Consider the following 13,834-nt stretch of genomic DNA (forward strand, 5'->3'; position numbering starts at 1 on the left):
CAAACCCTTTGCTACATTGTGACAAAGTTCAAAGATGTCCAAAAAAAAAAAAAAAAAGGAAAACAGATGTTACGCAGAGAGACCGAAAAATGCAACCTCCACAAGTTCTCACACAAAAATAAAACATGGAGAGGTCCACTCCTCCCTGTGCTATTTCATGTTCAGTTCTGAGTACTCTGATTACGTGTGTGTGTGTGTGTGTGGGTGTGTGTGTGTGTGTGTGTGTGTGGGTGTGTGTGTGTGTGTATGCTGTTGTGTAAAAGAGACAGCATGAAGAGAGCAAAGAAAAGTAAAGAAAACATCGGAGTGTTTTCTTTGGAGTTTGCTCACACTGAACGCAAACGGAGGAGAACAAGTGATCCTGACTAATCACGTTCAGTTTTCTGGTAGATGCCACCAATCGCCAACTCACGAACCCACCTCTCTTCGAAATGACCGTCTTTAGGACACACGGCATATCAGACCTAGCTCAGGGTCACTTACTGCAGTTTGAGCATGTCTGTGACGAGCCATCTGCAAAGTGGGCACTTTCCACAGCCGTTTACACGCTTCAGAAGGGGCCTGCCATGGTTTCTTTGTAAAGAAAACAGCTGTGGGGTATTTTTGAACTAAATGATTTTCTGCACATGCCTGACTCAGCTGTACTGTCTTGTATTCTGCCACATTCAAAATCTAAAGCTGAACTGAGTGATAAACTGATGAACTAACTAAACTGCCTGAAAATCAATTGGTATTTACTTAGCAATTACTTATTAAGACCAATAGTATTAATGATACAATACCAATTATATTAATAATACAATTGGTATTACTTATTGTAAAATATGGGTATCAATCCCACATTTTATACAAAATATGGGAAGTAACACCCTGAAATGTGAAAATTTGTGGAGGTTCAGCAAACCTCATTATCCTATATCACATTATGCTTTGAAAACTGTGTTCTAATAACATACCCTTCATCTTTGAACAATATAGTATGTTGCTACATTATACAAATTGACTATGCTATAATAAAGCTATTAAAGTTCTTTCAATATTGATATGGTAGTCACCTGAAAACCTATTGTACAAACTTGAAAATTATACTGGTTGAACAACAATTTTTTTTTTTGTATAAAAACCTGACATTTTATTGTTGAAACAATCTATGTTTTCCTTGTACCATTAAGTTGACGACAGTGCAGATCAGCGACTGAGAAAATGTCTTGTCTATTAGAACTGATTATGTTTTAACATATTTCAACACAAAAACGCGGTGGGGCCACTGCAGGTCTGCCTTGGTGCATCTATCACTGGGTTTAACAAGCTTTCTGGGTGGAACCCTGAGCTTGAACACCTTAATACTGATATGCATACTTCACTTATCAACAGCTGTCACTATCACTATCAAGATAACCTCGAGATAATTTAATTAATTGCAGCACTGTTGGCTTACTTTTTTCCAATAACGATGAGGAAACCACGTTGCACTAAACCAAAAACAATTACAGGAATCTGTCTGTGTAATTAGCTCGTACGGTGCCAAGAGGTTCCAGGCTTTAAGTAAACAGTTGGAGGTCGGAGGCCTCCTGACAGTTCAGTACTCATCTGCCTCAGCCTGTCCGTCCATCAGAATAACTTGCCCCACCAGACGCCAGCGCAAATGATCGATGGTTCTGTGGAAAACCGAAAACCCCTCTTTCACAGTGACAGAATCAGCCACCATAAATAACAGAGACAACCTCATTTATCTCAGTTTGCGATTAGATTCTCACAGTGCCAGAGATGTTTCTTGTCACTCCTGATGATACAGACGTTAATGATGACAATGGGGAGATTTTATGATCCAACCAGTCATTCTACAGCATCCCCGAAGGCAAAGGGTAACAGACAGATTTCAGGAGGACTAGCACACCTGTTCCACCTTTTGTGAGGACACGCGAAGCACTCAATGTGTGAATTAATGACTCCGCTTGGAAACGAGCACTCAAGTTTTCAAAGGCAATTAAAAGACAATTGTGAGTTTTTAACAGTCATTTAGAAGTAAAAGAAAAAAGAAAACATCTTAATTGTCCCACCTGAATAAACAAATAACATTTCTTAGAGCTCTGAAATATCCTGACAAGTTAAACGAAAGAACCTCTATATTTTCCACTGAAGCAGAGCTGGAAAAATTGAGGAGAAAGAAGCCAAGGCAGGAAGGCCGAAGGAAACAATGAACACGTGCTGAGAGTTTGATTAATGATCTTTTTGCCATTTGCCACTCATATGTCTGGCAAGAGTACACTGCTGGACCAAAGGCACCGGCAGCATCTGTGTGTGGCCAAACACTCACCTTATGACAGAGAAAGAGAGAGAGAGAAAAAATTTGGTCACAGACATAATGTAATAAAGGTCATGAGCAAAGTAAAGCATGTATATATGTTTTTTTTTTATTATTATTATTATTATTATTTATTTATATCAAGCCAATTCCATAAACTTCTGGCACTAAAAAAAGGTCTAAATATGAGAAAAATAATATTTTCAAATATACATTTGCACAATATTTGATGGTTAAAAACTGAGTTAAGAACATGTTAATTCCGGAGAATCTTACTATCACAGTAAATACGCTGACCATTAACTGAAATTAACTTTAAATAGGTGTTCTGACCTTTATTTTTATTTATCTTGCATTATCCATAATTGTCAGGGTAATCACAGATTCATGTAAATCAACAAAATGTGAATGTCGTTGAGCCGCTGCGCTCTAAGCATATTGCACCTGAAGATCCTGCTCTCTCTGAGAATAAAAGTTTGTTTGTTTGGTTGACAAGAGACAAGGGTAGGAGCGGCTCATAAAAAACATGACAGCCTGATTTAAAACTTTAATGAGTACACACAGGTAAAAACAGCACTCTGCACACACACACATTGATAAGAAATTCCAAACTACTTTTATTAAATGAGAGGCTAAAACAATTACAAATATAAAGATTAGAATCTAATGTCATAACTCATCTACCCATTAAACTCTCATCTCTGTCCTCATCGCAAACATCGCCTCTGCTCTATGGTTGTTTTGCTTCCAGGATCATCATTCCACAGCATTCAAATGAGTGAGATCATAGCTCATTACATCAAGATTTTGCAAGTTGCTAGCAACCCTTAAATTACCCAACAGACAAGCTCTTAAGCATGGACCAACATGTAGACACCACAAACACTTTCGACTGAAGTCAGAAATACAAACTGCCTCTTGACACAAAATGTCTTCAATAGGGAATTTAGAGCTTGTTAAATAACAAGAACAACCCCACTTAAGAGAGTATCACCTGTTAACATAATTTTCCTTTTTTTTAAAAAAAATCAGTTAGGAACAGTAAAGCTTTGAATCTAACCGAGGGTCTGTCTGGGTTAGAAAACCACCAAACGTGATGGCTGAATTGCCCCAACACGCCATCGGCAGGGGAAGTGTGTGTGTGTGTGTGTGTGTGTGTGTGTGTGTGTGTGTGTGTATCATCTGTGAGGGTGTGAGCATGCAGCAGAGAGGGCAGCAGCAGTCAGGACTTGTGTTCACAGATTAACAACAATGTTTACTGTGAGTAATGAGCTTATGTCACTTATGGAGGGATTGAGCGAGGCTGCATCTTCTCGCTGTCTGTCAGGGCCGATGTGGGTGTTTGGTAATATGGTGTAATTAAGAGTCTGCAACCGAAGACAAGAGACTGATTTCTCTCAGAGAAACCATAATAATGAGTGGGTGCTGCCTGACTGTCACTACCGAGACAAACTAGTACAAACACCATATACAAAGGCAATGCGTCTTGACAAAGCTTTTGTTTGTGAGCATAAAGTTGCTAAGTCTGTTACTGAAATCCTTTGGTACACAAAATAAAGCTTAAAGTCAACTGAGCTGAGTATGTTTGTGCTCTTTGTGTAAACCAGAACGGCACCGACTTTACACAAGTACTTCTATCACAGGTGTACCTATGCACTGATAAAAACCGATCTTATCTGATATTGATACTATATTAGCACAGGTGTGGCTGATACAGAATGTCATCACAGGTAGGTGTTTGGCTCGAATCTATGTTATGGAGCCTTTCTGTGTGGAGTTTGCATGAATGTTCTGTGAATGCTTCCCTCAAAGTACTTTGGTGTCCACACATAGTCCAGAAATATCAAAGTTAAGATAGCTGGTGACTTTAAAGTCCCACATTTAAATCCAGTTTCATTAAAACTGTCTATTTTGGTCCTGTGATGAGCAGTCGACTTCTCCAAGATGTTTCCTGTCTCTCAAATACTGACTGAGGTTTAACCCTTTATGTAGACGTGCATTTATGAACGTACCCACAGTGGATGGAAAAAGAGCTGATGGTAAAAAGAGACACATTTACTCAATCGCACTCACAAATGCACACAGTCATACACGGATTTGTATATTGTTAAGCATTTTTTGTAAGGTTCCTTGCCCAGGGAAACATCAACATGCGGCAGGAGGAAGCTGAAATTAAGCCTAAACTTTCAGACTACTCTTCCCATAGAGCCACAGTCACCCAGTTTTTTGGGTTTTTTTTGTTTTTTTTGGTGGCTATAGTGTTAGCAAGAGTAAATCGTCTTCCTTCAGAGAAAAGGATGGTAACAAATGAACTGAAAATTTTGTGATGTATATCGTCACTGTTTTTGTTGTTTATTCTCATAAAAAACAAAATCTTTTGTTTTTGCTTTTATAAAAGCATGACAAATGATACCTAAAAGCAATAATGTTTACAATATAGCAACTGCAATGGACTGTTTGAATGCAATATTGCATAAAATATGGATGGATGTCATATTTTAAGACTCATCCATACCCACTCTGCATGTCAAAAATGTATTCACCCAATTGGATGGCCTCCAACTGTCCACGATGTTCAAGTCTTATATATATTTTTAGTGTTTGAGATGCTATGGCTGACAGCAATTTTAAGGAAATAAATGTTATGGCAAAAAAGGAAAAGAAATGTAAATTAATCTTAAATCTATAATATAAGTTTCAACAACTGTGTTGTAATTGCAAGTTTTCCTGATATCATGCAGCCCTAAATCAACCAGCAGACACCAATAGAATTGTCTGTTAATTTTACTATGTTACAAATGTCATGTAAAAATCATTACACGTAGTATTATGCCTTATTGTTTTGTTTAATGTAGTTTTTTTACTTAAACATAGTTTCAAAAACAATTTTGACCGCGTCTTCAATTTAGAGCATTATTTGTTTTGGCATAATAACAACCTCCCTTATGTAACTACATATTTAGACAATTGCTTGCAGATTTGATAAAGATCTGAGGCCATCAAATCTGAGACTCCTTGTGTAATTATCCAGAAGAAAAACAACATACAGCAATATGTTCTCTCAAGGCAAATTACTTAGAATTAACTGAAGAAGATTCCAAAAGAAAACACACAACATCAACGGCTTCTGATAAATTATTAAAGAAGATCAAATCTGGATCTTCAAGGTCGATTACTGCCTAATGTTTCCCTCGAGGACATAGCAACAAGCGCAGCAAGATTGATGAGCTTAATAAATATTTAGTGTAATTCCTGGTTACAGACTTCTCACCTCAGTGCTCAACTCACACAAACCAAACTAATCAACACAAACTATTCCAGCTTTGTGCGTGTTAATTGTTGTAAGCCTCGTAACAACAAACACGACGAGGGCCACTGTCAATCACTCACCATGTAGATAAAAATTTTAGTAAATAACTGAGCACAAAACTTTAAAACAAAAATCCAGATAAAAAGGATAAAGTACATGATGTAAAAGCATGAGTTCATTTTGCAACCAGAATATTTGGTTAACTCTGTTTACACTTTAGATGTCTCAGTATTTCATTTTTGACTAATTTCAATTCAATTTAACAATTTAACAATAACTGACATTTACCCTCACAGAAGATGTGTGTGAAGAAGTGACCAGTTGGCTCTGTAGTGATTTTCACAAAAAAAAAATCTGTTATGAAAAAAAAATAAAATAAAAACAACTTTTACAAGTCTAAGACTTTGTATCAACAACTAAATCTTTAGATAGAACTTCAATTCTAGATAATTATGTTTTACATCTGTAAGAACCTATAACTTCATGTATTTTAGCCAAGAAGGTGAAAATGCAAGAAATAGAGCACAATTTTATCTTTGTCATCCATCTATTGCTGAAGTTGTAGTATAAAATTGAAAATGAGAAATGTGTAGTATAATAAAAAGTTAAGAACAGCAAAAAGGAGAAGATATATCAAAGGTAGCATTATTTTGTAAACTGCTGTCTTTGCCATTTCCCATCACATTTATCTTCCCTGTATAATTTTTTTTATGTTTTTTTTATTTTACGATCATAATTAAAGGCAATGAAAGGAAAATATCTCTTTGGATATTTAACATGTTGGTGTTACTCACAATAGTCCTCCATCAAAACAAGTATTTTCCCTTCCTTTATGATTTTATTGATGACATTTCAAAAATGAAAATAATTAATTGAAGTAACTGTGATGCCAGAGGAGCACATTAGAGAACATTTCATTCTCACACATTTGTTTTATTGCTGATAAAAGCCATGACTTAAAGCCACAAAGGAGCTGGAGTGGCTCACTAGTGCCATCTATAAATCAACAAAGTGAAACTGCATCTGCAGTTTATTTTGGCTTCGATGTAGGAGACAACTCAAAGGAAGACAGCTGAAGTGGAATATTTGGGGTTTGATTTAAGACACAGATGCAATCACATATAGCTTTGTGATACTATTTATTGACTCCGTATATTTAGTTAACAGACCTCAGAAAACTCCCTCTCCGTTCTTCCTGTTTCCCTTTATCTTTTCTCCCACTACATCTTTCCATGTGTTACAACATCTAAAAAAAAAAAAAAACAGAAAAAAGGTCTGACTCATGAGTGGAGCAACATATCTGACCCACAAAACAACTGCATAGCATTCCCTAAGCAGACCTATTTCTTTTGGCACATTCGACTATTCCCCAAAAGCCAAGTTCACTCTCAAGTCCATCGAGGCCGAAGAGGCTTTCTTTTATGTAGGTCTAACCCATTAAAATTAGAGACTGGGCACAGGCTTCCAGACACTTGTGAAGCAAATTATTTTCCAAATGAATCCCATTGTATTCAATTCCATCCCACTAAATTCCATTCAGTTCAGTGCAGTTCTATTTATTTCCACCGTATCCTATTCAGTTAACTTCTGCTTCATTATTTTCCAGTTAACACAACTGTAGTCCACTTAACTCTATTCAGTTCAATTCATTTCCATTGTTCCCGATTCTAGTCTACACAGTTGCATTCAATCCTCTTCCGTCAATTCACTCCTATTCAGTTCCACTACATTCAATTTCACTTAATTCAATGATTTTCTACTCAGTTAAATTCAACTACCGCCTACTAAAGTACATCCCATTCAGTTGCATTCAGCTCAGTTCAGTTCAGCTCAACTCAATTCAGTCCCATTTCTTTTCCATTCTGTGTTCCTCATGTTCAAGAAAAACCGGCAGGTTGTAATGCAAACAGGCCAACAAACATATCGACAGCGAACAAACAGGCCAGACTTTATTGGGAAACTGGGTGTTAAATCTTGTGTGTTTCTCTGACACGGAAGCCTCTTTCAAACCCTGATGGGGGAAAGTCCAAACAGTAACCAAGAGAAAGAATTCTCCATATAGATAATGGGATGATAGTAATCCACTTTAAGTAGTTATTCACATCCAGTTGGATACAGAAGATAAGAAGTCTGTCTCCTTGGTTTGATCAGTTCTTTGTCTTCAAAACTCACCAAACATAAGACCCTAAAAACTTGCACCCAAGTCTCTAACATTGCCCATTCAGTTCCGAGCTCTTAAAAATTTAAGGCGTCTTTTTTTTTTCGTGTTCTCATTCCCATTCCCTGAGCAAACCTATTTCTTTTGGCATAATATACATATTCCCTAAAAGCCGAGTGGCCCTCAGTTGTGTCACTTTGTTTGTGTGTTAATAATTCAGACAGTCTCCTGTTGTGTCTGCTGTGACAGCTGCAGGTGGGAAAAAATTGTGTGTAGACGGCAACAGGGGTTTTGTTCGTGCCCTTCCTGTGAAGCGCATCACTTGGACAGCACAAAAGGATTGCTCTGAACCTTCAGATGCACAACACATTAGCAAGAGCACTTCCCCATTTAAGAATGTTCCTCATGCATATTTCAGGAGTGCAATTACCAGAATACTTTGTTCTCAAACATAAATTCATCATCTGTTGCTGTGACTGTTGTTTCCTTTTGTCTTACCTCATCTGAACATTTTGTTTAAAGAGACACATTTCCTTTCATTATACCTATGTCATTAAGTGTAAGCCTCCTGTCCAACACCCTCAAACTCAGTGCTGTTTAGTCTGAAGTATTTTTTACCTTTAACTTTCAGCACTCTGTTGTATTCTTACCACAGCATGATGGGTACACTGAGCTTAGACCAACTAGATATTTCCAACAAATTTCCTTTAAAATTTTGGTACATAATTGCTGCAGATTTGTTGATAAATCCATGATGCCAATCTTCTGTTCCAGCATATCCTAACGGTGGTATTTTGGGTTGACATTTAGTAACTGGGGAGATCATTGGAGTATGGTAAATTCACAGTACTGTTTTTTTTTATCCGATTGAATAAAGGTTTAATAAAAACATTTTATAAAATAACATTAAAAAAAATGTCAAACTAGTTCCAGACGATTTGAACCTGGGCCACAGTGCATTATCCCGCTGGAAGAAGCCATCAGAAATGGAAAGGCACACCTAATTGTACAATAAATAACAGGATTTGAATCTGACTGTGTGATTATATTGTTTCTATAAAACAGGAGCTTATAATTGGACATTACTCTCTTGTAAAATCCTTTAAATGAGTAGTTTGCATGATGAAAATAACCCAAATTAATTTGAGACGGGATTTTAAGAATCCCATCTCTATGGTAGTTTCCATTGCATGGTTTGCATTATTCTGAAGGAATAAATGTTCTACTTGGAAATGATTATTCTTTTTAATGTGAAACAAACACTGCCCAGAGTAAGTAGTTGAAATCATAGTAGACTGTAAAATAGTAAGCCTGTCTCTCATGTAGGTATAAAAATACATAGATTTCCGAACTGGGAATCACTCCCAAGCACAAAGATCAAACTTCTTTCCAGAGTAAAGGAAAAAGTACAAAAGGCCTTTCTGTTGTAGTTGGAGGATACTACAGCTGGTTGTCTCTCATGTACTCTACAGTTGGTTCAACTATTCCCTGTCCACCTCCACCCATGCAAAATTAGAAAACAACTTCAATTCTGTTGCTGATAATGACCCTCTTTAGCGGAAACCAGCACCCACACGTCCTACGTCAAAGCAGAAAAGAGGCTTAAGCTAAAAGGAATCAGGAAGGATTCCCCGTAAGGCAGAGCACTGGTGGGAATGAGACAGAAAGATGCCGAGTAGCTGCTGTGTGGAATATGCAAGACGCCACTTCTGTCAGTAATCTAGCAGGCTGGGCTGTTCGGAAATGGGCACCGTGGCAAGAACAAAACCAGAGCAGGGTTTCTTTGTGAGGACACAAATAAAAATGAAAACCTTGTACAGGTTACGGGGATTTTCTGGCCTGTTTCTGTGTGTGGCCCAAGGATGTGGGAGGTGAAAGAACAGTCTTGTCCTTTTACCACAAAGGATGTGGTGAGCAGAGTCATCCATTCTCTCCCATCTCATTCTGTCCTATTCGCTTTTTCTCTTCCTTTAAATTCACCGACATCTTATTATTATTGTTATTTTCTTGCTTAACATCTTGAAAACAAAAATGTGAATGCACAATTTGCATTAACAAGGATGTGAACAGGTGGAAATGAATTGATTTTGTTCCCCACGTGTTTCACCATCCTCATACAAATTTGTTAACTTTTTTTTTTCTTTCAGTTAAATTTAAGGGAATAAAAGTCATTTGAAGTCATCTTAATTTTGGGGATTAGGCCCATTTGGACTTGGAAAACAACCGATTGACATGTAGCCTTTAAGTTTGTGAAATAAAAATAAATCAGCTTTCAGTCCTCCAACCAGAAATCTCTGCTACAATGTTGTACTGCCTTATATCAAAAAGTATGGGACATTAAAACTATTATAATACTAGGAAATACATTAATACTATATAAATTATTTGTACCTGTTATCACTGATATAATTTAGTCAAAAAAAATCTGATTCGAAATCTCTCTGAGAAAAGAATGTAGAGACTATGTAACCATTTTTCAATGATGGTAGCTTCCAATCAGGTACTAAACAGACTTCTGCCTTCAAGTCAAAGCTATCATCAATATAAACAAACTGTAGCCAGAAGAAAACTGCTGCCATCATCAAACAATCAGCTAAAACTCCAGCATCGTAACATATTTTAGAGTTAGCTTATACGAGCCAAAGCAGAAAGCAAGGGAAATGTCAGAGCAAGCAGTAATTTGTATTTATTTTTTTAACAGGTCATTATTTTTTTATAACTCCAAACCAAGAAAGAGGAATGATACCACAACTTAGCTATTTGCCAGCTGACTGGGCTCTTCCAGTTATACTGTGGTTTACAAAATGCAATGTCTAAATTTAGACTCAGGTTGAATTTTAAATAAAGAACAGCTATTTCTCAAAGTTTCAAGCTTACATTACGAGAAATGGCTCTTTGCGTTTTATGAATGGTCTGAGTCAGCTCCTGGCTGCTCCAAAAAGATAAATGAAGATCAGTTCTGTGTGGAGACTCTGAATTAGATCACTAGGGGACATAGGCGGATCATCTGTGATCCCTGTGAGGCTTACAGACAAAGACAACACTGTTATACAGACTGACCCATTCAAGAACATTTTACTTCCTGTCCCACCAGCCTTCAGAGGTTTTTTGCATTTCAGATGCTAGCTCCCCAGAGAAGAAGAAATGTTTATTATAATGTCAATCTCTGTATTTGAAAAAAAAAAAAACATCTGGAAAACATTCTTTCACTTTTTTCTTAACTATTTTGGTGGTATGATTTATGTACCATTGGTGTCACATTTCGCTTGAAATGCAGCATAAATGCTGTGGTTTGATTAACAAACCAATCCATCAACAGCACAATGTCGGTTCAAGTTTTACGTTAGACCCTCCAAACCATGTTTTAAATTTTCTGGAACACCTTCATCTTTCCAAATTGAGTTTGAGAAAAGTATTTTTCCAAATCCCATCATCGGCGATATCTCATCAGCCATTTGTTCCCTGACTCACTTTTCTAAACACACAAATGACATTAGAGGGATTACAGTGCCATAATGAAAATACCAGACATTTTATTTCTGTATAAAGCCACATGAGATGACAGGAGGTATGTTTCTGAGATCACGCTACCTTGACATGGCTCTGAGCACCCAGGTTGTAGATTTCTGTGGGCTTCACCTCATTGATGATTTTCACCAGACAGGTGCTGTCAGTCAGGTCACCATAATGGAGTTTCATGTCTTAAAAAGAGTAGCATACATGTGTTTTTATTATTATTATTATTATTATTATTATTATTATAAGGTGTATGGACATGCTATTTTGAATATTTTATAAATGTATCTTCATTAATATCTTAGAATCATTTAAAACTCAAGAGTAAAACCCTTCAGTGCTGTTTTAAATGGATCAGAAAATGACCATAATCAGAAAAAATGACTTGTTGGTCAGTCTAATTTCACAAAAACAATCATTTTAAAACATTTTTGCTAAAAGAATTACTGAAATGATTTTCATGTGTGGATAAAGCATACATTCAAATGGGGTAAATATACATTTTGTTGAAACTTGTATATAAATTTTTTTTTTTAATTTTATGTTTAACAGTTGTTCATAAATTGGTGCTAACTGGTTTACAACTGCGACCAATAGTGCAGAAGTTGAGTTTTATAGATCAGCGTTGCTATTTCATCTGACAATACACAAGTTTTCATCGAAGAAAAATTAGAAACAAAACAGAATACTCACTGCCCTCCGTATGCGTCTGTGGGTTTTGGTAAAGATGCTCAATCCGACCTGTGTTGAAGGAGCTGGAACGCCGCAAAATACCATGAACCTGAGGAAAAAGAGAACAGATAGGACTGAAACTGCAAAGATTTGGTGGGCTTATTCATATGGAGTATTTTTTTTTTACTTTTTATTATTACTTACACAGTTACACTCCCTAACGAGTTACATATTTTCGTCACAATTTTTTCATCAATTGATATCTATGAACTGACTTAATTATGTGATCTAAGACACAACTAGTAAATACAATTTCTTCATTTTATACAAGTTATTCTGTAAACCATAGAAATGTAAATGTTAACCATAGAAAATATGGGACCAATCAAGCAACCTTTTCGGATGTTACCATTTCTTAATCTTAGAGTTTTTCTTCTGGGCTTGTTTAGCCCTAAAGACATCTTAGTTTGTATTTTATTTTATTTTGTCATTTTATTTGTCTTCAGAGGCTTTAGAATTTCAATTTTAGGTCATTGAAGCACTTTTAGCACTTATCTAAGTAATTAACCCGTGTTGTACAATTTAGTTTCAAATGAAGAACCTTAAATTTAAATGTATACTTATTTAATCATTTACAAATCAATAGTGCCTTTATAGACAGTAGTTTTTTGTTTTTTTGTTTTTTTTTTTTTTTGTTTTTTTTTAAGTAGAACTGTAAAGCCAGGATGTTACTTATGATGCTGTCAAAATGTGGCTGCACCTAACTTTGGTGCTAGTTGCCTAAAAAAAAAAAAGTTTGCCACAACCAGTGTCAGCCTGCCCTGTAATGGAGAGACAGATTCCTCCAAAACCTGGTAAAAATTATAATTTCTTTAAACTGCTCTCCTAAATAAGATTTGTTTCTATAAAGCCAGACATCTTGCTTGCTTTTTAAAGAAAAATGTCACACGAGTATGAAAAGCTGAGAAATAGAATAAGCTTGTTTACTTTGCTTCATTCAGCTTAGCTTTAATTTCAAGAAGTTTTCTCAAACAGTAAATAATCTACATTAGAAAATACTGATAGAACTTCAGCTCGGTGTTTAGTTGTTGCCGTCTGATCTGTGATCTTTCCTCCACATAGGGGGTTTATGAGGAAGGTCTGCTCAGGGAAGATAACAGGGCCTGCTCCAATGGGAGTCCATTAGTGGGAGGACACTGTGGCCCGACCTCACTTCCTTTATTCACTGTGCTCTTCCTGCATGCCTCTGCACTCCTCTTTATTGCCACCCTTTCCCCCTCCACACCGCCTTATCAGTCAACCCCCTCAAGCTGGAGCTCATCCACTTCCTGCCTGCTGTCCTTGAGCTGGGCAGCAGATGGCGCAATTGATATAAAAGCAGATTAAGATGAAGGTCAGTGTTTCTTTAATCAAGTTATAGTCTTTATGCAACTCATCTAGTTTTTGCTCATCATTACACACATTTGAATTTATTCACTTATGAAAATATTCTGCCTTTTTGTGTTGCATCTAAATGTTTCTTATGAAACAAATTTCAGTACCAGTGTGGTTTCATTTACCAAATGGGAAAAGACATGCAAGCCATTCCGTCTTCTAAACAAATACTATCCTGGTTACTTCCAGACTAGTACTTTGAAATACCCTAACATGAAGTATGCTAAAAAAATCTCAAGGAGATAAAGATGACGAAACAATGGGTTAAAAAGTCATTTCTAAGGCTTTGGAACTTCAGTAAACCACAGTGAGACCCATGAAAAAAAAGAAAACGGAGAACATATGGAACACTGATGACCATTATTAGAAATGGCCACCCTCGCAAACTTAAAAAAGCTTTGTGGGGGCATGACATGGCGCAGCGGTTAGAGAGGGTGCC

At 36.6% G+C, this 13,834-nt stretch overlaps 1 protein-coding gene across 1 annotated transcript in view; it reads right to left on the reverse strand.

Moving 5' to 3' along the window:
• gmds (GDP-mannose 4,6-dehydratase) overlaps nucleotides 1-13,834 on the reverse strand; it is a 164,884-nt gene that overhangs the window by 138,041 nt on the left and 13,009 nt on the right. Inside the window, exons 3-4 of the mRNA XM_014981198.2 lie at nucleotides 11,983-12,070; nucleotides 11,365-11,474 (exon numbers count right to left, since the gene is read on the reverse strand). Of these exons, the coding sequence (XP_014836684.1) occupies nucleotides 11,365-11,474; nucleotides 11,983-12,070 (198 nt within the window). The remainder of the gene's footprint in view (nucleotides 1-11,364; nucleotides 11,475-11,982; nucleotides 12,071-13,834) is intronic.

Source organism: Poecilia mexicana, unplaced genomic scaffold (assembly GCF_051168715.1).
Source record: "Poecilia mexicana isolate PSO_F unplaced genomic scaffold, ASM5116871v1 scaffold_4, whole genome shotgun sequence".
Classification (NCBI taxonomy): domain Eukaryota; kingdom Metazoa; phylum Chordata; class Actinopteri; order Cyprinodontiformes; family Poeciliidae; genus Poecilia; species Poecilia mexicana.